General features: G+C 35.9%; 3 protein-coding genes and 1 long non-coding RNA gene across 9 annotated transcripts in view; 2 read left to right on the forward strand and 2 right to left on the reverse strand.

Annotated features, from left to right (window-relative positions):
- The window catches only part of LOC121731542 (peflin), a 30,559-nt gene extending 25,035 nt beyond the window's left edge, over positions 1–5,524 (reverse strand). The window contains exon 1 of the mRNA XM_042121018.1: positions 5,394–5,524. Within this exon, the coding sequence (XP_041976952.1) occupies positions 5,394–5,405 (12 nt within the window). The 5' untranslated portion in view covers positions 5,406–5,524. The remainder of the gene's footprint in view (positions 1–5,393) is intronic.
- On the forward strand, positions 362–12,930 carry LOC121731549. Its single transcript, XR_006036251.1, has 3 exons — positions 362–384; positions 3,094–3,096; positions 12,859–12,930. It is a non-coding gene; the product is annotated as an uncharacterized LOC121731549 (long non-coding RNA).
- LOC121731541 (NECAP-like protein CG9132) lies at positions 7,480–10,376 on the forward strand. Its single transcript, XM_042121017.1, has 5 exons — positions 7,480–7,723; positions 7,796–8,001; positions 8,210–8,391; positions 8,656–8,834; positions 9,551–10,376. Exons 1-5 carry the CDS (start codon positions 7,638–7,640, stop codon positions 9,612–9,614), a joined length of 717 nt encoding a protein of 238 aa, XP_041976951.1. The 5' UTR covers positions 7,480–7,637; the 3' UTR covers positions 9,615–10,376.
- Positions 12,931–25,635: 12,705 nt separating the features above from the next.
- LOC121731522 (potassium voltage-gated channel subfamily H member 8) overlaps positions 25,636–26,349 on the reverse strand; it is a 107,624-nt gene continuing 106,910 nt past the window's right edge. For all 6 annotated transcript variants that reach the window (XM_042120981.1, XM_042120980.1, XM_042120979.1 and 3 more), the window contains exon 16: positions 25,636–26,241. In XM_042120981.1, the coding sequence (XP_041976915.1) occupies positions 25,795–26,241 (447 nt within the window). In that variant the 3' untranslated portion in view covers positions 25,636–25,794. The remainder of the gene's footprint in view (positions 26,242–26,349) is intronic.

Below are 26,349 nucleotides of genomic sequence, written 5' to 3' on the forward strand. Positions count from 1 at the left end.
AGTAAAAACTGTTGTTCATGACAATGACAAAATTTGTGGAAAATGACGTGTTTACTTAGAATAATGACAATTTGTTGAGAATAATGATTATTTAAAAAATCTTATCCATATTCGTGCTGATTATATTATTATTATAAACGCCTCCGTTGTCCAGTGGTCCAGAGCGTGACTCTTGACTCAGAGGTTTGATTCCCGCGTTGGAAACATATTTTTAATTGTTATAACCAAGTTTAGTAAGGACTTAGGATATTGCAAGCTGATCACCTGATTGTCTGACACTCAGAACAGGAAAATAAGGTCTGACAAGTAAGATGATCCATGCGTCGGATCACGGATGGGCATGTAAAAGTCGGTCCTGCGCATCTCTCGCCAGTCGTGTCGGTCGTCCGTCCCACTGGGTTATGAGAGTTAAAAGGAATAGAGAGTGCTCATGTGTACTGCGCACACACTTGGGCACTATAAAATTACTCCTGCGTAACTGGCCTGGTTTCAATGAAACCAGCCACCGTCACCGAAACCGGTGTGGGGGTTATTATTATTATAAGTAAAAAATAGGATTTTCAATAAAACTTGTATGTTAGTAAAAGTGTTGATTTATTATAAAAATGTATTTCCTAAAATATAGCTAATACCAAAATCTGCCTTTAAAAAAATATATTCTACCTTTTCGAGTCACCTGCAATAAAAAATGTGCACCTGTTAAATAATAATAATTCTGATACCTATTTATTATTTCTCAAATAATATTTTATTATCAAACGTTCCGCGCGGCTTCGCTCGCGTAAATTAGATATTTCACAGACAAATTAGGGCACAAAAAATAGCCTATGATCCTTCACGTGGTCAATTTCTTAATTCTTATCAGTTATCTGTACCAAATAACAGAAAAATTGCTCCAGTAGCTCGTGAGATAAGCCCCTTCAAATAATTTCCCCCGTTTTTTCCTCTATTTCTTAGCTCCTATTAGTCTTAGCGTAAAAAAATATAGCATATGGCCTTCCTCGATAAATGGGCTATCTAACACTGAAAGAATCTTTCAAATCGGACCAGTAGTTCCTGAGATTAGTGTGTTCAAATAAGCCCTCTTTCAAATAATTTCCCCCGGTTTTTTCCACATTTTCCTCTATTTCTTCGCTCCTATTATTCTTGGCGTGATAAAATATTCCTTATAGCCTTCCTCGATAAATGGGCTATCTAACACTGAAAGAATTTTTCAAATCGGACCAGTAGTTCCTGAGATAAGCGCGTTCAAATAAGCCCTTTCAAATAATTTCCCTCCGTTTTTTTCCACATTTTCCTCTATTTCTTCGCTCCTATTATTCTTAGCGTGATAAAATATTGCTTATAGCCTTTCTCGATAAATGGGCTATCTAACACTGAAATAATTTTTCAAATCGGACTAGTAGTTCCTGAGATTAACGCGTTCAAACAAACAAACAACCTCTCCTGCTTTATAATATTGAAGTGTAGATAACATTTTTACTACTTTTCTTACTATTCTACTACTATTTTTCGAAAATGTGTCAAATAACTACCTAATTGTAATATCGACATTGCATCGATTCGATATATTTGTCCCTGTTTTCCTGAAATACAGTTACAGATTTGATCATTATTCTGAATGATCGTCATTATGTTTTTAGGGCTATTCAGGAAAAAGACGTTCAGGAAAATGAGGAATTCACTAAATTTGTTTATAATTAAGTAGTGATATAAAGAAAACTAAGAAAATTATTAAGAACTTAGAAATGTTGCGGGCCTTTATAACTTGGTATAAAAAAAGTAGTGAAAAACAGACAAATGTTGGCACACATCGAGAAATGTAAATGACGTCTTATTTGGATTTTTTTTTAGAACGTATTTCAAAGACTCATCTGCATAAAACGAAGACTTCTATCCACACCAAAGCACTGCGATCAAATAAAGTGAGCCAGCAGATTTTATCGCAAAATAGGTTTCAACCCGTCACGTTGAATATATCGGCAAGGCATTCAAAACAAACAATGCGCAGGACAATGACGCGAATTTTATGAACATTTTAAAAATATAATTTTTAGTTATTTAATGTAAGTTGATGTGTTATTTGTTGGTATCGGATAGTTTATTAGTTCTTTATCTTCAAATTAACATTAAATTTTTAATCCTTTCTAGCTCATTTTTTTTATAAATAATAAATTGTAAGCGGCAGTAACAAAACGACACGCAAAAATTTCATAATTTGGTACTTTTTTTTATAATAACTTTTGAAATATTAACTCTACTTTCAAATAGTCTTAGCAGCATTTTCGTAAGTTAATTAGACATTGAAATGTGTAATGTTACATCAAATTTACGAAGGCGTTTTGAACCCAACTACGAAGACATGAATTTAGTCTCTCTCAAATATTCGCCCCACTACACAATATTTATACCACAAGCGTCATTACGTTCGCGCTGGCCGGCAAAAAATATAAACAAAAACATTGCCCTTGCATGTCGCGTGCGAACTCCGCCCCCTCGCCTCTGTCACCCCCGCGTCTCCTCTGGGACGATGTAGTTTTGTGGGACGTAATTAAATCACACATTAGAATTGATAAAAACTTTTATTATATACAGGAATCCACATTATCGGCGTGTTATACGTAAACAAAGTATCGAATATACGCCACTGATATACGGCGCACAGTAGCGACCTCCAAAATTCGCGCGCCAAATAGCGGAACTAAGAAATACGCCGAAAAGCACTCCGGTGACAAAACAACGTCCATGCCAATATTTCACCCAGCCATTGTACTAACCTTAACACAACTTCTGGCTGAATTTGAGAGATGGTCAATCTTGCGTCCGTATACAGGATGCAACAAGTCAGTCGGACGCAATATCATCGGTAAAAACCGCCATGTAGGACGTAATATCAACTCCGGGGTGGAAATATATATATATATATATATATATATATATATATATATATATATATATATATATATATATATATATATATATATATATATATATATATATATACTTATATATATTATTATTATTATTATTTATTTATTAGTTTATTTGAACTATAGTATCCGTATAGTAGGTATGTAATAGTAATTATTATAGTATGTAATTATTAATGTTGATAAAATTATAGATGTACCTACACTACCTCATCTCGTCTCTACATCACCCAAAGGTTGGCTGGAAGAAAATGCCTAAAGGCATTAATCCCGCCTCTGTACCTTGATGTGTGCAAAAAGTATAATAAAAAATATACTATATACATATAAACTAGCCAATTCCATACATAAAAACTAAGTTTTCTCGATATAATATTAAATTGATTTTCGATAAATTTTATAAGCACGATAATTGGGTTCCAGTAATAAAGCTTATAAGTACAAGACCACTTTTAACCGCAGGGAAACGATTTATTCCTATGGATAAGGAAGTTTGCGGAAACAGCTAGTTAGAAATATTTTCGAAAGAAACAACTTAGATTAAAACAAAAATCGTTAGTGGATTAGTAATACTTTGATGTCAATGCAAGTATTTTTCTACATTATTGTTTTAAAAAAAATGCGAGAAATTGAAAGTCTAAAATAATATAGAATAATATGGGCTCCCAATATTACTTCTTTTTAATCTTAAAAGTTTACTACTAAAAACTTTGACGACCTCGGTGGCTCAGTGGTGAGCGCGTTGGTAGCTTAAGCCGGGGGTCGCGGGTTCGAATTCCGCCGACGGAACAAAAAGTTTTCAAAGTTCCTGGGTCATGGATGTGTATTAAATATGTGTATCATATAATAAAAATCTTAAATATATGCATAGTATAAAAAGTATTTAATATATTTCCGTTGTCTGGTACCTGTTACACAAGTACTTCAGGTACTTACCACGGGGCTAGACTGGCATGGTGTGAAGCATCCATAGATAAAAAAAATAGCCCGGCGGCACATTATCCGAATTTCTGATTAGAAAAATACATTTTGACACGTCAGAATTCTGATAGTATGCGGGGTGCACAACAAAATGTATGTACAGAGTGCGTTCCGGCGGGGGTCTGGCGGGCGTACGGCCGGGCTAAAGAAGCCCCTACTTTTTTCAATTCACAGACTATTCAGAAACGAAGCCTATAGGCTTGTTTTACGTGGAAAATTAAGACGGTTTTGTTCGGAGTAGAACCTTCTTAAGTGTAATTTGAGGGAGATACAATCGCTTCCTAAATGACACGGCTCACGTGTTATACGCCACACGTTAAAAACCCATAAGACGCAGCTGCCGTGTAATCCGCGATGAATGCACCTTTTAAAAAAGGTTGACGGCCCCTACTTTTTTTCAATTCACAGAATATTCAGAGGTGAAGCTTATAGGCTTGTTCTACTTGGAAAATTCTACGTGTGGCATACGACATGTGAGCCGTGTCATTTAAAAAGCGTTTTTTAAATGACACGGCTCACATGTCGTATGCCACACGTTAAAAACATGTATGACACGGCTCCCGTGTCATCCCCACTGAATCGGTTAATAAGAAATAAAAATATAAACAGCAAAAAAAAAAGGATTATATTGTATGATACAGAGATGACACTGCGGACCACCATGCATCATGAACTTTGGATCACTTCCCTCCTAATAAAAACTTTCCCTGGACTTCCACAAATATTTTATGGTTTAAAAATAGCCAAAATTATTAAAATCAGCCGTTCTCAAGTTTTAGCAAGACCTTTAACAGACAACAATTTTAAAATCATTTTTGTATGTTGAAGCTAAGAAGGTAAGAAAAGCTGGTAAATATGTCTGTTTGGTCACAGCCTGCGGGGAAAAAGTTATGGTTTATGTTAAATGTAGATTTTAGCCATAAGTATTAAGTAGATTGTTTTTATATCTTTTCAAGGTTTTCTGGAAAAAAAACGCTTTTAGCGTTAATACCAGTTTTGTACAGATTCTTTTATTGTTTTAGTTCTATCCCAAAACATGGTATAGTATATATAGAGATTTTCAATAACCCTTCAATCCCGAAGTGGCACCCGGCTGTCGCATAGCAATTGAAAATCTATTCTGTCTGTGACTCCCATGATCGAGGTATTAAATGAGAACAAATTAATATTAAATTATAAACTCTTTTTTTGTATAAATTCTGATGTGCTGAATACTGATTGCAATCTACTTCACAGCAAAACTTATTAATGTTTTATGTCATGTTAATTATACTTACATGTTTTAATTAATGTTATCAACATGTTATGAAATAAAATGTTACTAAATATTATTCTCTTAAACATATAATTGGATAAAAAGGTTTTTTTCTTTTAATAAAGTAACAAAGTTTAACTATAGCCTATAGGTATGCTACCCACTAAAATATATAAAAGGTTCGAAGCTTAGAATATTATACTTTGCTGTTATAACTACATACTTACATTGTACGCCATTCTCTAAGTTCACTCTTTGTAGTTTGGTTCGTAGAGGAAAATTTATAAATGTCTACACAAAATACAACTTTTGTAATAATTCTAATTTCTAATTATTTAACTTTATCAGATTCTTAATAAACAAAAATTAATCATTGTAAATTTAACCTTAAGATCATAATGTTAAAACTGAAAATACCATATTCTATATAGAAAAACTTTCAAAAAATTATATTGACATTGACAATCACTGACGTAACTAGAGATTTTTTTTCGTTGGCTTTTGGCACTGACACCGGGGGTGTACTTTGCCACAAACAAGGGTTAGTCAGTGTGCTTCATAATTATCAGCATCGTTTTTCTATAAATCGTCAGGTCTGATTGCGGCTCTTCACGATGGGCCAGCGTAGTGGGCCATCACGATGGCCTAGCGTGTGGAGGGCGTAGTGGCGTAGGATGGCCGATGGCGCCAGCGCTGGCCGTGGAATGGCGGCGGTGTCGGTTTTTCGGCCGCACATCAAAGGATGATGGCCCAGAGATGGCGGTACGCCGTACGCCTCCGTAGTGATTATATTCTCTTTGTACGCCTCTACACGTTGGTGATACGACAGTCGATGCCAAAGAGATTAAAATTGTATAGCAAATCATATTAAGAAACATAACCGCGTCTTGCCCAAGAGGGCCTCCCGACGACGCATGCCAGCTAGATATGCTGCGAGTGTGAGTGTGGTGCCAGTGTAATGCGCTGGAAACGCTGCACCTCCCCTTTCGCCTCCCGCGCCCCTTTTTGAAAACGGACGGCACGCGCCGCCCGCCATTTTGTTTTCAGTGGATTACGAGCCGTGAGACTGCGCGTACGTACCTTTCAGTCTCCCGCGCAATACACACGACGCTTGCACCGCAAGCGACATCGTCTTTCCGTTTGTGTTAATCTTTATCGTAGTAACTACGTATATACTGTTAACGCCTCCGTGGTCTAATGGTATAGAGCGCGGCTCTTGACTCGGAGATCGTGGGTTCGATTCCCGCATTGGAAGCATGTTATTTCCAAGTTTGGTTAGGACAATGCAGGCTGATCACCTGAATGTCTGACAAGTAAGATGATCCATGCGTCGGATGGGCATGTAAAAAGTCGGTCCTGCGCCTGATCTCTCGCCGGTCGTGTCGGTCTTCCGTCCCACTGGGTTATGAGAGTAAAGGAATAGAGAAAGAAGAAAGTGCCCTTGTGTACTGCGCACACACTTGGGCACTATAAATTTACTCCTGCGTAGCTGGCCTGGTTTCAATGAAACCGGCCACCGTCGCCGAAACCGGTGTGGGAGCTATTATTATTATACTGTAAAGTGTAAATACTGTAACAAACTGGACCACTGATCCACAACTTTGCTTCGTTAGTAAAGTCCTGAAGTGGTTTCAGGACTTTACCCTGAGTTCTCATTTTCTGCCTGCCGGCAGTGGCGCATCCCTTTTGATAGTTCCCAGTACTAAATCTGGCACCCACGCCTATATTTGGTTATTTTGCCGGGTTCAAGAGGAAAGAGTGACGTTCCCCGCGTTCCATTTGATGTTAAAAACGGTCAAAACGCTCAAAATGCCTCCTCCCAATTTGAGCGTTTTGATTGTTTTTAACATCAAATGGAACGCGGGGGTTTTGTTTTAATTGTATTATTTTCCTTAAATTGTGTTATTTACGTTTTTAATGTGTAATCTTCAAGAAACGTGCCATTTTGTGTTCCCGCCAAAACTCCATCGAAAGTTTTAGTAAAGGTTCTACCCATAGAGTTAATATTACCTTTCCGAATTCCGATAGGTAATATTAACTTTATGGTTCTGCCACTCTACTAAAACAACTGACTTGACTAGTTTACTTTACTGACTACTTTTTTAGACTTTTACTTGACTTTTGACTTGATGATGATCTGGAAAAAACGACTTTAAATTTTGTAAACTTTTTACGCTTTTTTTTCCGCGCCATATTTTACTTGACACTGGCCATGGTTAAAAAGCCCAGTGCCATAATAAGAAAAAAGAATCTAAAATTGACGTTTGGTGAGTGGTGACTGACGTTTCATTTTTATTGATATTTTGAAATTGTTTTGAAATAATTGTGATAAAAACTTATTGTGGGGTAAAAAAACCAAAAGGTTTTTAGATTATCCTTCTAAGATCTACCGTTATTTTGTTAAGTTGGACATACCAATATTTATATCATAAAATATAAAAATAAACGTTTATTTTTTGTCAATTTTTAAGATGGAAGCTTACGAAAGTGTTATACTCGTGAAGAACGAAGTTTTTGTCTTTAAAATTCCCCCAAGGACTTCCAATCGAGGATACAGGTAAGGTGTATGGTAATTAAACATTTATTCCATTATCATTACGCAAGTAACACTTTATGCTTATCTTACTAGGGCAGCAGATTGGAATTTACAAGAGCCACAATGGACGGGGCGTATGCGCCTCGTATCGAAAGGTGACGAGTTGATTATGAAATTGGAGGACAAAACTTCTGGCGAACTGTTTGCCAAATGTCCGATCGATAAGTATCCCGGAGTCGCCCTTGAATCTGTATCAGATAGCTCGAGATATTTTGTTGTCAAAATTCAAGATGATAATGGTAAGATTTCTTCTCTGTACACAACTTTTGCAACATAAGTTCCAATACAGTTTTTAAGAGCGGCTACACATTGGGCGTTTTTGTGCGCTTCAAAACACCAGCTCTACCATCAACCAGCTCTTAATGTAATTAAAATTTAGATCTATTAATCCTGAAACAAACCAAACAAAAAAAAAATGATAACACAAATAAAATAATATATTTTCAGGAAGAAGTGCATATATTGGCCTAGGATTTGGTGATAGGTCGGACTCCTTTGACTTGAATGTTGCTCTGCAAGATCACTTCAAGTGGCTGAAAAAGGAGCAAGAAGGAGAGCCAGGGGATCAACAGCAGCTTGATCTCAGTTTCAAAGATGGAGAAACCATTAAGATTAACATGAAGATTACTGTAAGCATTTTTTATAGACAATATTCTTTAAGAACTTTTAAAAGTCTCCAATTTATTTATTATGATAATGGAAAAGGGCCACCCACCCGCCCTTTGTTTACTTAGTTTTTACCAATCACATATCATTTTATAGCATCAGAAGATTTATCCTTTTCTAAATGGCTACTCTTTCAAATATGCCTCTAATAGGACAAGATTTGATAAATAATCATTTTTTGCTTTTACTTATCTTTAAGTTGAAGTATCACATTTCTCTTTCACCAGAAAAAGGATGGCAGCGAAGGCAGTAGACCCCGTAGAGTGGCAGGTACCGGTGGGGGGCTTCTGCCTCCTCCCCCTGGGGGCTCCAGGCTGCCCCCTCCCCCCTCACCGCAGCATGCACATCCTCCTGCGGGCACTCCTGCTGTTCCCAACACTGAGTGGGGAGACTTTAACTCTGCCAGGTATGATATTACTATATTCCTGTCAGTTGTTTTTTTTTAATGTTAATCATATGTTATGTTAAGCAGTGATCGGAGTAGGTAGATTGATTTTAAATGCTACTTGTATCACAAATGTTCATAGAAAGGATAACCTGGATAAGCCATTATTCCCAAAAGTCATTCCGGTATTTCCGGACTCGGTTTATGTTGGTAATCCATACTAATTCCATACTATACTAATTACTAATATTATAAATGCGAAAGTGTGTATGTCTGTCTGTCAGTCTGTCTGTTACCTTTTCACGCCCAAACCGCTGAACCGATTTTGCTGAAATTTGGTATAGAGATACTTTGAGTCCCGCGAAAGGACATAGAATACATTTTGTCCCAGGAAAATGTACGGTTCCCGCGCGATAAATGAGTTTTGGCGCAACGGAGTTGCGGGCATCTATCCATTCTTTTAATGAATAATGGATGAAATGGATAAAAATCTTATATTTTTAATTATACAGGTACTTATTTAAATTTCGGTTTAAAATATTAACAAAGTCTGGGATTTCAAGCAAATGTCAATATAATTATGTACATTTCGGATTGTTGACCTCATTTCAATCTACCTACTCCGATCACTGATCATAAGTCTATAGCTGTAAAAATTTGTTTAAATTGTAAACATATAGGTCTTTTTAATAACAAAATAAATTACGCCACTAAGCTAATATTGCTTAATGTTTCAGTGCTTCAGCCCAACTAGCCAAGCCAACGACACCAGCCAACCAACAAAACTGGGTACAGTTTTGAAATATTTCTATTTGTGTATAAAATAACTATAAATAATGTTTATTTAAACTTGTAGAAGTTATAATAATTTGCTTATAGTTTAATCAGCTGTATATTTTTCTGTGTTTTTTCTAACTAAATGTGAACTGTGTTCGTATCAACTTTTTTTACATAGAACTAGATGTTGTATTACGTAGCAATAATGTATTAATGCATAAAATTAAAAACAAGTTTAAGATTACTTATCTTAGCAATAATTGCAGCATACTTGTTTAAATGATAACTAGAGGAAAAAGATGCCAGTTTAATTTGCAAGTATCATTTGTTTACAACTTACAACAGAAATTTTATATAAGTAATATGTTTTATTATGAGGCTTATTATTAATTACTTCGATATATTATTATTATCTTAATATTGGTGGGGGCAAAATTATTTAATAGACTTTGCATATTATTTAAGCATAGCATATTTTTAGTATAACTTATGAATAATTTATTTTAAATGGTAAGCTACTATAGCTTAGCCATACAAACTAAAACGAACAATCCAAATTGCTTTACAGCTCCCTTGAATTGTCTGATTAGACACATATACTCAAATATTAATTAGCAGTTCAACCACATATGACCACATCTTCAACCGTTGCAATTATTTTTTTTGTATTTAAAAATTCTGAGTATATGAAGAAAAAATTTTGGGACTGGCCGAGCTAAAATTTCGTCATCATTGCATAACAGTTACTTATATATTTTATAGTTTGTTTCAATAATTAAATTATACCTTTATGACATAATATTATAGGTATGGTAATCATAACATAGACAATAATATACATTGTATATTATTGTCTATGTTATGATTAGAGAAAGGTAAATTAAAAATAAGGTTTAAATAGCTTGTGCTCACTTATTTAGAGAGAAAATGTAATTGTTACCAACATTTATAGTTATGTAGTTGTTAGGAAAATGTTTACATGATGTGACTAAAAACATCATCATGTATTTTGTTAAAATTATAGATAACTGCATTTCAGGGTTTTTGGGGCAGCAAAGTAAAGGATACATATTTTTTATTTATTTAAATGCATATTTTATAAATGTATAAAAGCAAAATAACTATAATTTACAACCAATTTCATCCTGATTTTAAGTTAAGTTCTATAACTGAAAAATAATACATGACTGTAACATTTACTTTAATTACCTATTTAAAAAGTAAAAGTTGTGTCATTTCTTTATCAACAACATAATTAAGTAGTGTTCGACCGAAGGTTTTTGCAGAAGACGATTAAAAATTAAAAAAAAATATATATTCCAGATTGGCTAGAAAATATAATTTTTAATTTAGATGCTTTTAAAATTTTAATGTTAAACATTTAAATTGATTGTAAAGGCAAAAATAATTTATCGCTATTACAACGACTTGGTTATTGTTTAAAAAGGAAATAAACTTTCTGTGAACAAACATCTTCTGGAGGTTTGGCAGATATTATTTTGGCCGACCGCCGAAGTTGGTAAAGGGTGGCCAAAGCCAAAGTTTCGGTCGGACACTAACAATATTAATCAATCGCTTCAGTATGACTGTTGCGACAAAAATGTATGTAATACCTATGTCTGTATATGTTGTAACTTAAATATGTATTTTAAATTGTAAGATTAGATTGTTTCGGCTCTACTACTTATTGTCGTTGAATAGTGACGAATTCACATGTCATAGATTATCTATAGTGTAAATAGGTAATGTGATGTTGGTTTATAAAGTGGCCTAAGGTTGAGAGTTTCGAGATAAATGTTTATTAAAACAATATATCAAAATAAGTCTTTAAAAACAATAAGTTTGTCTATAAAGTTGTAAGGGTTCCGTTTTTGTCTTTAGCTTTTGAGTTAAGGGAACCCTAAAAATATATTATTCAGCCCCATTTGTAATGGAGCAGGCTTAAAAAATTTAACCTTTTTTTTTATTCATTCTTAAACTTGGGAGTTAATTAACAATTTACACAAATATACATAGAACCACGCTGCTAAAAGTCTTCGAAAATCATAGTTTGTGAAAATTATGGAAGCTGCATGCAAAACGGAAGTATCAGAAATATAAAACATTTTGCTGTAAGTTGGTTAGGCCACTTTTACGCAACCAGTGGTTGATTGTACAAAATGTTTTCCCTTGAATATGATCTGTTTGGCGTTCACTATAGTTTGTGTACAAATGTAATAAAGGTTATAGAACATTGATTGGGTTGAATTATTGAAAGCCACAAAAAATATCCCAAGAGTTTCTTGATGAAGCAAAAAAAAAAATTAGTCTGGTGTTTTCCAAAAATTTCGAGATTTGGAAATTACATTCCGTCAGACCAGTAAGTCTGGTTAGATGATGAGTTTTGTACTAATATTGGGTGTTTCCTCGAATGCAATGTCGTTTGCCAAACTGGTTATTTAAAAAAAATAATTCTTGTGACCTAATTTTAAATTAGAGCGCTCCTGACTCAAAAAATCAAACATCGTCCTTCTCTCTTCACACTCACGCCCGTCTTTCATATGCCAGGTGAAAAAGGACGGCGCGGAATTATCGCCAAGTTACTTTTACTTGAATAAAAGATGAACTATAATGATTATGAAAAAAGTGTTTTGAGCAAATTTAGGTTTTATCAAAGCATTAAGCAAGCATTAGATAATAAAGAAAAGACAGCAAACTTCGAAGATCCAAGCAAAAATGTGTCTAAAACAAGGTTTTTTGTAAAAAAGAAACTATCGAGCACTTTTTCAGTAATCGTGTTTCCGTCTTGAGCATAATAATTTTCATGAACTGAAGTTACTTGTGTCTAAAAATCAGTTTTCTAGACCTTACAGATTTTGAGATCTAGGTTTAAGTATGTAGTCAAGTTAGGGTCAGGTGCGCCCTTAATACGTATTGACCGCGTATAAACACTACCGTGGTTACTGATTGGTATAAAATTACGTTAGTGCCACTAACATGGTAGATGTTGGTGCATTTACCAATTATTTGTTATCTATAATTTAATGTTTACCTTAATAGGTAGATCAAAATTATTAATCGAAACTATATGTAATAGGCAGTTGTTTCCTATTTTAAATAGTTTTATCGCGGGATTTGAGCGCGGCGACCGAATCTACGTAACGAAAATAAACCTAACACATCGACTAACGTCGTTTTAATTCGGCAGACTTAGGCACGGTGCTTGTGTGCGTGCGACTAGAGTCTAGACGTATGCGTGTGCACTAGCTATTGCTATACTGGATTCCAGTCGTCCTACTGGGTTACGAGAGTAAAAGGAACAGAGTGCTCTTGTGTACTGCGCACACCCTTGGGCACTATATTCTTGGACCTTCAATGAAACCGTCACCGAAACAGGCGTGGGAGTTATTATTATTGCTATGCAGCTTTATCGCGGCAGTCCGCGAGTGCCGAGTGTGAGGTAAAGCGGCAGCGACAGGTATTTTATTCTTTTTAAAACAATACCTACTAATTTGTAAATAAGTTTCTTTAAATAGCTAATTAATTACGAACCATTTTAATTTTTATATCGTCAACACCGATATTGAAAATTCACAGGTATAGTACGGGAGCCCTAGAACAATTTTTTTTTAATAAGTATCTACTAATTTTTTGTGAGTAGCTTCATTTTGATAAGACCAACAAAATTTTCTGCGATCTGCGAAAAATCTTGAAAGTGGTAGCTAACAGAAATAGAAAGGATTTCATACTTTGCTAGCTGAGCTTGATAGTAGGTAATAAAAAAATGTTCTAGGGCACCCGTACTAATATTGATAAAATGTAATCGGTAGATATATTCTGATAAGCATAACATTTCTATTGGTATTTATATGTAAAGCAGGAGTGGTATTGTACCTATTCATATGCTGAGATTTACAGTTCACTCCATTATTCGCTTATGGGTGTGAATAGAGAAGTACGGGCTACGGACCTACTTAATATCTAAATGGCGGTATTAAGTTGAGAGATACGAAACCTTTTTGCAAACTGTTTGAAACAAAGGATATATGTACGAACTACGATGTACCATCAGAGATTTTGATTCGTAGGATGACATTATGGGGTGAGCACACTGAGACGGGCCGTGCCGGGGCGCATCGCAAAAATCCGCCTCTATACAATTTGTATGATTCGCGCCGATGCGCCCCGGCACGCGCCGACAAACTGTGCGCGTACCTTTAGGCGCCGTGCAGACGACCGTCGAAGTCTGCGGCTGCCCGCGCTGCGTACACAAATCACACGCCGTCTGCGTTACTGCAGTCTGCATGTAAACTGGTTTGTGTGATCCACGGCGGGCAGCCGCAGACATGCGCCGCCAGTGCCCGCCGGGCGGTCTTTTTGCCCACCGTGTGCGTTGGTAACATAGGATTCCCTTTGTGCTATCGTTCGCGGCGAAACTGACCGGCCCGCCCCGCCCCTTCGTCTGCAAAGCGCCTAAACCTTACCTAAGTATATTATTTGTCTGTGTGTCAGGTTAATTTCGGTTTGGAAATTAATCTACAGTTTTTATTAGGGTTCCGTACCCAAAGGGTAAAAACGGGACCCTATTACTGAGACTTCGATGTCTGTCCGTCCGTCTGTCCGTCTGTCCGCCAGCTCCGTCTGTCTGTCTGTCTCCAGGTTGTAACTCAATGACCGCTATAGCTAAACTTCTGAAATTTTCACAGATTATATTGTATTTCTGTTGCCGCTACAACAATTTATATCTACTTTAAATAAAATTTTGATATTTAAGGGGCCCCCCTTAAATATTAAAATTTTATTTAATATTCCTATACAACAAACGTAATTTTTTTGAAATTTTTGGCTCGTAATCAATAATGGCAACAGCAGCACTTGAAATTTTTACAATATCCTTAATTTTATCTGTAGTCTTATATTCGCCTATTTTACCTCTATAACCGTACGGTTTCCTTTATAATAAGTAATAACCGTACTTCGTGCGCGAGGCCGACTCGGATTTGGCCAATTTTTATCCGACTACCAAAAAGGAGGAGGTTCTATGTTCGGCTGTGGATATTTTTTTACTTAAACGAAACGCAATAGCGGGTTCAATTATATCCTTACAAACTTTCGCATTCATACCATGCTTAGCGAGGACACACCAAGTTATATTAAGACTAGCTTGTCCCGGCAAACGTTTCTTTGCCATATAAAGTATTTCGCCCATATTATTTTATTGAAGTGACTAAATAAGTATGTCACCATGGCAACGTCCATTGCTATCCCGTCGCACAAACAATGGTCGCCGTCAGTCTCGAGTTGTAATAATTTACTATTATATTTTATGCAACAAATGCACTTATTAATATAAAAAGTACCCAGTAGCCGATTCTCAGACCCACTGAATATGCATATAAAATTTGGTTAAAATCAGTAGAGCCGTTTCGGAGGAATACGCGGACTAACATTGTGACACGAGAATTTTATTTATAAACAGCAGCTGAGGGTCACAGATGTGGGAACTGGGATTTATGGAATAAAGTTTAAATCCGTAGCGAGTTGAACTGTTATAAATTAAAAGTTTGCTATGCAATCATAAATTCAAATTACCCATATGTAAACAATATTCTATGGAAATATTTCTGCATGTTCATATTAGTTTGTCTTTATAGCGGGTTTATATTATTCCAATCCATTAATTCAATCCAGCGCTGGAATTAAATTAGTGCATTCCAGTACCCGTTTACATTTTTCTGGCAGTAACAATTACTGGGTACTGGAATACACTTATTTATTTCCAGTGGCCGTTTATTCCAGTAACAACCAGCACTGGATTGAACCCAGCATTGGATTGGATTACTGGTTAGTGGAATAATGTAAGCCGGCCATTATGTAGCAGATATTATTATTGGTATGATAAAATGTAATTAAAAATGTAAGTACCTACTTAAGATAATAATATCCACCTTTAAAGTACCTACATTTCGTTATAATAGGTTTAGTACCTGGATGACCGAGCTTTGCTCGGTATAGCAAACACTCATTGACTTCGTGTTACTTAATAACGCCATCTGCTGGTCGTTAAAACAATTAGTTGCTAACAAAATAGTATTATTATTCGCCAATAGATGTCAGGAAGAGTTCTTCAGTTTATCGATTATCGATAAAACACGAATAAAAAGACATTTTCTGAAAATGATTCCTAGCTAGATCGATTTATCGCCCCCGAAATCCCCTATATACTAAACTTTATGAAAATCGTTGGAGCCGATTCCGAGATTCCAATATATATATATATATATATATATATATATATATATATATATATATATATATATATATATATATATATATATATATATATATATATATATATATATATATATATATATAATATATATATATATATATATACAGGGTGTAACAAAAAAACAAGTGATAATACTTTAGGATGCGTACGTGCGCATTTTTTCGTCTTTCAGCGCTGCTACTTTCACAGTGAAGTCTCTACAAGGAACACGTACACACCCTAAAGTATTATCACTTATTTTTGTTACACCTTGTATATATATATATATATATATATATATATATATATATATATATATATATATATATATATATATATATATATATATATATATATATATATATATATATATACAAGAATTGCTCGTTTAAAGATATAAGATTTATTTAAGTAACAAATTGTAGTCAGAGCCGCCTGTTACTGACTCCTGCAGCATGTGGGACGGTCGATATTCAATCCGGAGCAATTGAGACTCGGAAATCACCTGGTCGACTTGATAATAAGTACATGTATGACGTCACAGTCCTATGTTTGATGTAGCCGCTACGATGTGCTACGATGGATCTACGTGTCGTAGCCGCTACGGTGCGCTACGATGGATCTACGTGTCGTAGCCGCTACGATGCGCTACGATGGGCCTACGTGTCGTAGCCACTACGATCTGCTTACGCGACATAGGTGCTACGATGGGCTACGATGGAGTTACGTGTCATAGAAGCGACGATGTGCTATGATGAGTGTTTGTGACGTAGACGCTACATTGTGCTACGCTTGGTCTACTAAAAGGCTACGGTACGCATTTTTCTAATAGATATAATTGACATTAGAAAACTGGTTAAGGAGTTGCAATTTGCAATCCTATCTAATTTGCTTAGTATCTTCGCTTTAAGTCACTTAATTTTATTAAGCTCTTCAGCAATACTGTAGTTAATATCAGATCCATGGATGCATAATCTTAATATATGTTAAGATGTATACTTAAGATTAGAATTTTACTACAAGTTGTTTCCTTTAATCTCTTCATAAGCAAGAAGTTAGGAAACGGGGCACAGCATAAGTTTTGTAGTTTTATTAGTTTAAAATTCGTTATATGAGGAAGGCATAAAGTTTAGATCTTTCGTGACCTTAAATTTGAAAGATTTGATATATATCGTAAAAAAGCGGAAACTCATATGGCGCGGCTAAATTGGATAAATCATTATTAATCTCTCACTCTCACTAACTATACTTGTGCTTACAAAATAATATAAATATGTTTTACAGTATTTTTGAAGTTTATATTTGCCATTTTTAAACTCAAGATATTGGATACTGGATAGGTTTTATTTAAATTAATTACGTTAAGCGCTAAATGAACGTAAGTTTAATATTACGAATTCAAAGCGAAAGGTTACTCCCGTATAATTGAATTGATTTAATGGGAATTGAAATTTTGAATTGCGAGTTTGCTTTGATTCTAACACAAACAATTCAGAAGCAGAACTTAAGAGCTGAATAGGTATGTACTTACTCTACCGACTACCCATAGAGCTATTTGATTAGAAGTTATAAATATACTAAAAAACCTGTTCCTTAAATGCAGTATTTAACATACGTATAACATAATATAAATACAAATAAATAAAAATGAAACCGTTCTCGAGCCGATTTGGCTAATTCTAATCTTGAAATATTATTGTGGAACTCCAGGGAAGGTGTTCTAGTAATTAAGAATAACAATAAAACAATAAATTGTCGGCAATAGGAACTATAGCGATAAGCTGTTTCCCTCTTTTGTCTAGGTAATAGTAAAGACAAAGAACTTTGTATAATACCTTCTTGTCAATACTTTGTCGCTATGAACTATTTTAACTTTCAACTAAGCAATTCGTCATATGTCACTTTGCCCAACTTTTATCAGTCATAAAACGAAAAAGTAGTAGTACCTATAATAGGATATGGGGATCATCTTGGACACCTTTCCTGTACTAGCAAACTTATAGTATTCATCAAATTCACCCAAGACCCACATTTTGGGTGTAATAAACAACAAAGTGTCATTTATAACGTTAACCTTTTCGACGCGGGCCCAAGAATAATTTATCAAAAGTCGAGAAACGTGAGTCTGACGGGTGGAAGAAACTGTTCTGACTTCTGACCCGCATTCATCTTGTGTATAGTTACTGAAATATGCAAAATACACGACAATGTAGACAAACTAAATTATCAACTAAAATAAAATTACAAGATAAATTGTCTATTTACCTACTTTATTCACTCGAATATATACGTGGGAGAGCCGTGCTTCTGCACGAATGGGCCGGCTCGACCGGAGAAATACGTTCTCACAGAAAACCGGCGTGAAACAGCGCTTGCGCTATGTTTCGCCGAGTGAGTGACTTCACCGGAGGCCCAATCCCCTAACCTATTCCCTTCCCTACCCTCCCCTATTCCCTTCCCTTCCCATCCCTACCCTCCTCTATTACCCTCTTCCCTCTTAAAAGGCCGGCAACGCACCTGCAGCTCTTCTGATGCTGCGAGTGTCCATGAGCGACGGAAGTTGCTTTCCATCAGGTGACCCGTTTGCTCGTTTGCCCCCTTATTTCATAAAAAAAATAATATGCTAAGATGAGATGCTATGGGTAAAATCATGAAAAGTAATTGAAATGCCTACAATTAATTATGTTTTACATTATGTATTTTCTTGATGAGGAAATGTTTTCAGCGTCCCTGGTGGATTGGAGACATTGGGTACGTCATACGTGGGACTCCCCAGCCGTGGGTCTATCCACTATAGTCCCATGAAGCTCTACTCATCGCTTAAGAAATTTTATACTTACTTCGCGTCCGCGTCTCGCAGACATCAAAGCATGTAGACTTTTCTAGGTCGTCCCGCGTATCCGTCAATTGCCTATTAATCTATTTCCTCGATGGTACTTTTCATGCAATTTCAAAATTACGTTCGGCATCTACTCTTTTTGACAAGCTATACATCCATATTAATCATGATTCATGCAGATTGCAGAGTGCTCGCCACTCTACTCGACAGGTGTGATCATAAACCTATAATGCTACAGTATATATTAAGTCTATGGGTGTGATCATGACATAATATAAGTAAATAGTAGAAAAAATTAATGTCGGCGTAACAATTTAAGGTTGAAATAAAGTTTAAACGGGTTGTAGTAATATGGTAACGGTGCAAGCACTGAACCTTACGGCTGCAGGGAAATTGCATTTTACGGACGAGCGAGCGCGCCGCGCCGCCGATATAACGCAAATTATAATAAATAGGCGTTTATATGCACGCTTACCTTATCCTACCTTATAACGCCTAAAGCCCTTATGGGACTATCACAGGTTTAATAATCTTTTTAATGTAAGAATTGCAATCTATAGTAAAGTAACTTAGCTTGAATATAGCTTGTGCAATACAGCGCATGAGCGATGCTGCACTGTTCTACTCTCTTGTGAGTTTCATGAAAATTATATCCACCTGTCTGTCTTTTACGTCTTCAAGCTTAAGCCGCTGAACCAATTTTGATGAAATTTAGTAATGGACATACTTTGGGTCCCGAGAAATGACTTAAAATACTTTTTATCCCTGAAAAATATACGGTTGCCGCGCGATAAACTAATTTTGGCGCAACGGAGTTGCAGGCGTCATCTAGTCTCGTACCTATAAAATTGATCTGCTGCATAATATAGTAGATTCTGTATAGTGTATATTGTATACCAACCACGACACAATTGACCCGCAGTGCACTACACCTATTTTATAGCTCGCGTAATGGATGTCGTAAAAGCGCCACCGTAAAAATAATATTGTTCATACGAAAGGTCATCGCATCGGGAGAACAAACACGACTTTAGCATTAATCCGATAGAAACCAGTAGCCGGTAAGACCACTTTAAGCCGCTTACCGACTAATCCGACTCACAAGAAACTAAGAAGTGATTAAATCTTCATTAAGCTTTGATCTGTATTTTAACAAGTCATTGCTGAGTCTGATTGATTAAGATTTAAGTTGTTTTTTTCGTTGGGGGAAAGCATTTACGCATCCCCGGGGCCTGGGGTGGACCACCGAGGTATGTGGGACTCCCCGGGGCGGACGTACTTACTATCCGCACCCGGGACTACCCATTGAATATCCAACGGTGTTCCTGCTCCTGCAGGTGGTACTACGGGAAACGCGTGATACACGACCGCAGCTCCAACACCTTTGCCTCTATGGGCTCCTCTCGTGGAAACACCACATTCCACATTCCACACTCCGCGACGATGCGCTGGAACACCTAGCGCATCGTGGCCTACCCGGGACTCGATGCCATGGCCATGGGTGACAGCAGCCCCATGCCGACGCCCCGAGCTCCCCTGCTAAGACGGGATGCTGTGACCATGTCTGGCCCTTGGTCTCCGCCTCGGCCATCTCCGAGGATCGAGCGCCTCCGCCTCTTGCCTGCGTTCCGCCTCCTCCTTCGACGACATCAACAGTTGTTTTGCCTGTCCAACACAACTGTTGATGAAAAAAACACTTGAACTACGCATAGTTCAAGTGTTTTTTTTTCTGGATTTATAACAGGACCCGTAAAAATGGGTCTTCCTAAAAATATTATTTATCTTAGGTATAAATTATTAGATAATAATAATGGGTCCGAACTCCGAATGTTTTAAAAAGGATCATGTTTTTAACTTAACCCATGTTTTCATCTTAACAGTAAAAAAGTCGGGTATTTCGATTTTTATTCATTTTATCTTCAACGAACAGAAACCAAAAGATCTTCCGCTCAATCACAGTTTGTAACTTTGTCGGCTGTGAATTGCGGCCAAGTCGGATCCCTTTTTAATCCATATTAGCCATTGTTCTGTGGTTCGGAGGTCATCGCACTTTTAATGAAAACTTCCATCAGCCGAACAATTAAAGTGGCTTAGGAAATACGTATTTTATGGTAGTGCCAACCTTTGGTTGCCTTCAAATGGTATCGAGGGCGCTGCAGTCTTTGGTGTATAATTTATAATATTGCTAAAAAATAATCACATTGCGAAGGTGGACTATTTATAGCTAAGATATAATTTTCCTCAACTGTAGATAAGGAAATTATGAGGACTATTTATAGCTAAAATATAATTTTCCTTAACTGTAGATAAGGAAATTTCCTAACCCCGTAAAACGAATTGTTAATCAGAACCGACGCGGCGTGTGATCGCTGTCGTGAAAAATTGACAGAACCGAATTTATAATGCTGGTGGTAATTTTCGAGTGTAATACAGTTCAATAATTTTTCTTAAGTTATTTTAATATTGATCATGCAAAGTAGGAAGCAAGAAGTAGTCCGAAGCGTTTTAAGAAGTTTACATCTTACATTGTCACGTACAGTGTGCACAATAATATGTATATAGCAATAATAAATTCTTAATTAATTCGATTTTGTGGGGGATTTAGAAAGAGAGAAAACAACAGTTCAACATCAATCTGTCTTTATTCAACATTACATAACTAACGCTTTGTACTACAAGAGAAATGTTACATAGTCTATGTACAAAAAATACGCTCAAGTACCAATGTACTTACGCGCTATCGAATTAAAGATTACATTAAAATTTCAAGAATTATATTTAAAATAAATTTGAATTTAGGCACTGCACGTGTATCAGATATCACATTCGAGGGCTCTAATATAACATACCACATTTAGTTCAATTATTCTAGTAAGCGTCTCCGTTCTATAAGAATTATTATCATAGATTTTAAACTCACATTCTTACTTGTACTGTCGATGTCGGCGGTATTCCGGAGCACCACAAATTATAATCTCTATTTAAATTGCTAAGTAGAAATAAACACAAAATATGCGATGTTCTTACCTGTTACTAATAAAAGGCCCATACTGTGTATGTAGAAGTATTATACAATGGTTGGTTTGATATTTGATAGAACTAAAGCGACTTGATAGATATAGACAAAACATTATATTATTTTACAGTTATCATCTGTATTCATAGTGTTTATTGGTAAAAGGTATTTTTTGTATTTATGCGCACCGATATGACAAACAAAATGAAAATCTATAGAAAACACTTGAAAACAAAGCCAGTATGCTGCATTGTTGAATTGAAACAAGCAAATCCAACCACTAACAATTCAACACTCGTGAAATGGCACTCCGGAACATCGTTCGACAGTACCGTGTACACATGCTTACCTATTCATGAAAATTTACGGCAGACTCCCAATACGAGTTAGGAAATGAGTAATAAGAAGACGTTTATTTTGCAATCAAACCTGCTCGTTTCGTATGCAGCCACTAGCGTTTCCGCCCCTCCCCGCCATTTTCCATCTCAATGCCACAGTAACAATCCATTGAATAGGCTTCTCAGATTTATTGGAATCCTGACGTTCAGCGGATTTTTTTCTTACAGTTGATTAATAATCTTGAAATTATACTAAATATTGCTCGCTTACAGCTAGGTATAACTTCTTAAATAAGTATTTGACACATCACCCAGGGCGAATCTCCATTTGGCACAAAATATTTAACAAATATATACAGAAATACGTCTCTCCGTTTGTATATTTTATACGGAAATCTGGAAATACCATGCAGATTGAAACTTAAAGACAAATCCTGTCGTCGTAGATCTGAGCTTCGGAATAAAGCAAACAATTTCCTTTGCATTTTGATGGAAGGTTTACTTTGTTACTGATAACCCAGTTATTATAATAACAACACTTGTTTCTTTCATATCGAAAATATTATTCAGCCTTTAGGTAAGCTTTAATTTTTTTGTTACAAAAGTCATATATTTAGAAACTACCGAAAATTCTTGTTAGTAATATTATTCGAATAATGAAATTAAATTGAGTACAATACTCGTAAAAATAAGAATTTAATAGTTACTGCCAAATAATACAGAGTATGTTTTTAAAAAAGGGTAGGCAAAATTCGAAAATTTTCGCTATCTTCTATAGTTTTAGATTTTGCCTCCTGCACTTGATTATTAAATATTCTCTTTTTAGTTTTTATCTATTATATTACTCATTAAATAAAGATAGCTGATTTTGTAAGTACTGGCTGATTTAATGAATTGATGGTCACACAACAGTTGCAAAATATGATCGGGGGTCCCACAAGTTTTCTAATTTATTTCCAAAAATTTCATGATTCTACATATTGCAGAGTTTATTGAACAGTTAAAATTTCCATAGTCGGTATATCCAAACTTCATACATAGTAAATACAAAAAGTTCAAAAGGTTTTAAATATATAGACAATAAAAATATTATATTAATTTCTAACATTAATTGATGCAGTTTTTCTAGGAAATATTGTGCTTTTCTGACTAGACTATCGAGTTGTCAGGAGAAAATAATTTGCCTTATCTTAATATTAAAATAAGATAAAAATACAATCTGATTATGAATTTTCTTCACGATTATACATTTCATAACGTTCGATCAAACGAAAATAATAATATATAGAACGGTTATATTTAAATTATATAGAACGGTCGAAGATTGATTTGGTTTGTATCACTTTTGAATCATGTCTTGCATTTTTTTCATCTTTTTTTGGCACATTTTCACTATATTACTAATAAGAAATAAGATAAAATACAGGTAAACTAGGGTCTTTAAAAAAGAGAAGTAAGAAATGAAAACGCATGGGATTTTCTTTTAAAAACGTCGCTATGTGCGTGGCTCTTGGCGCCTGTGTTGTGGTGCTTTAGCGCTTTTCCTGTCATACGTGTCATTGCCCGCGCGCGGATCTGTGGCAATGAAAGTTTCCTTTAATTTCATAGATGTTTTTCCTATGATGCGGGCAACACACGCATCCGGAACAATTCCGCGTGCGATTGACAATACGCTTGACAGGAAAAGCGCCCTTAAGCCCGGCCGCACATTGTCCGAAATTTCTGATCAGAAACAGTTGAACGTCCGCGCTGTCCATTACATTTTGTACTGAGCCGAGTGAGCTCGAACTCGCCGGAAGGATATTTCGGATAGTGTGCGGGGTGGCGGTCCGGCGAAACTCAACTGTTTTTGATCAGAATTCGGACAATATGCGGCCGGGGTAAATCAAATCTTATAGTTAATTTTGGTTGACAACTTGACCTTTCTTCGACTGTACTATCACCACCACACATTCTATAATTATTGTGATATAATATTATTTCTCGTCTGATCGAAATCCATTCGAAATCACTTTCAACTTCACACAAAGCGATAGAATATCGACTTCACACTTAAACTATAAACGATGACTAGATATATCGAATCACTAACATTAATCTAAAGAATCGGATGCATTGATATGTACAAACCATAATACTTCAAGTATTCTGCTTCGTTGATAGAAAAATAAGAGACATCTATGACATCGTGGTACAGTCGCGAGCACTGAGCTACTCGATTTCCGCACTAATATTAATTTAGATTAGGGCTGATTTTTCAATCGTCAGATACATACCAATGGAATAAATTTGGCGTTTTGACAGACTTTGTATGGAAAAAATGTCAAAGTGTCATAATATTTATTCTTTAGGTAAAAATTAATGTTCTATCCAGTCTGTTACCTATCGAACAGCAAACAATGAGAATGCCATTTCATAGGACTGGATGTAACAAGAAACGAAGATTTACATATTATTATCTACGAATAATAAAAACTATGGAATCGTAACTCCCATACTATTACCGTTTTAAATTTAGTTCCTTTTGATCTGTCATGTAACGTCAGCCTAGTACCGCTCAAGGTCACCTAAATATTGAAAATGTATTGAAATGTATACACTTTTTTGGCAAGTATTGTGGACCATGTTTTTTGACGGAGTTACTTTTCTTTAGTATTTATTATTCGTAGCATATTATGCATTAAAATAGCAGAATTAGAATACTGGGGCCGTACCACAAAACCGCTTTGAGACTCAAACGATCGGATCAGAATGACTTAACGTGGCATTCTGATTCGATTGATTGACTCTCAAAACTGTTTCGTAGTAGGTTTCCTGATTTATGACGTAACTTCAGTGCTCGCGACTGTACAGTCAGAAACTAAAGTGATGTTGATTTTTTATTATTATGTGTCATTCAACACAAATTGAAATAACATTTCTGTATTGTCTAAGGCTTTTATTGCTTAAATCCTATAATAATAAAAAAAATAATTAACAAGACTTATAAAAATTAAATATTCAATTCTTTTTTAAGTAGGTACTTTATTAATATCCATACTAAAAATAAGCATATTATAAATGTGATAGCGTGTCTTGTCTGTCTGTCTGTCTGTTCACGCTTAAACCAGTAATCCGATTTTGCTGAAATATGGTATTGAGATACTCAGAGTCCTGGGAAAGGATATACAATAAATTTTATTCCGGAAAAATGTGTGGTTCCGCGCGATTAACGAATTTTAGCGCAACGAAGCGGAGTTGCGGGCGTCGTCTAGTTTACCATAATATTGATAACAGAATTTTCCTTTACTCAATATATTTGCAGGTAAGTCCCATCGAAGTTAATTAAATTAAGATGATATAGCGAAGCGCACCTTTGTTTACAAATTTTAATTAAGCGGAAATTCGTATTCAATGGTTTTACGATCGCTTTCATAGTATTTGGCAGAATAATTAATTAATATCCCACCAGAACGACCAACAGACCTCCACTGCATCGCATTAATTAGATATCCGACTACCCGGCAAATGAAATAACTAGATACAATAAATACTAAGGAAACCTACCACCCATTAATGTTATATATTTTTTTAATAATAATTAACATTACATAAATTCGATTAATATGATATTATAGGCTTTTGACACAGTTTTCTTTAGTGTTTAAATTCGAAGTAAAAAATAGAGCAATATCACTTTAGTTTCCGACTGTATTAACATTTAAAGCTACACATCGAGAACACTAGATTTTCGATAAATGAGCAGAATGGAATTATTCAACCTAACTATTGATATTCTTGAGGCTGTAGGAGCTGGGGGGCGCGGGGGGAAGCAGCCTCTCGGTGACGTCACACAGATCACTAGTAGAGTACCTGTTGCGTTTAATCCTAGCGGTGTCCGCGTCTGATCTTTCCCTGTGCTCCTCCACGTCGAACTCTTTGACGCTAGTGGCGGGGCTCCTTACCTCCTTATCGCTTGCGGAACTGGGCGTCTGACTGCCGTTCTCCGTCTCTATAATCTGTTCCAGCCCGCTGGGCCGCCGGTTCCGAGGGTCGTAGTACTCAGCTGGCGCGAGTACTGGAGCCAAGTTCGGCATGGGTTCCAAACCCAAAAGGAGCATGACCGTAGCCGGATGCTCCATGATGTATTGCGTCACGCACTGGAGAAAGGACTCGGTCTGCGTGTACCGACTTATTTTCGGCCGCTCCGGGCTAATTGGACGCTCCTGCTGTAAAAAGCCCAAAATAAACTCCACTAATAAAGAAAATATCAGGACTAATTCGACTGCTAAAAGGTCGCCGAATGAAAGGACATCCCTTTGTATTGTGATCCCTTG

This window comes from Aricia agestis, chromosome 11, assembly GCF_905147365.1.
Source record: "Aricia agestis chromosome 11, ilAriAges1.1, whole genome shotgun sequence".
Lineage (NCBI taxonomy): Eukaryota > Metazoa > Arthropoda > Insecta > Lepidoptera > Lycaenidae > Aricia > Aricia agestis.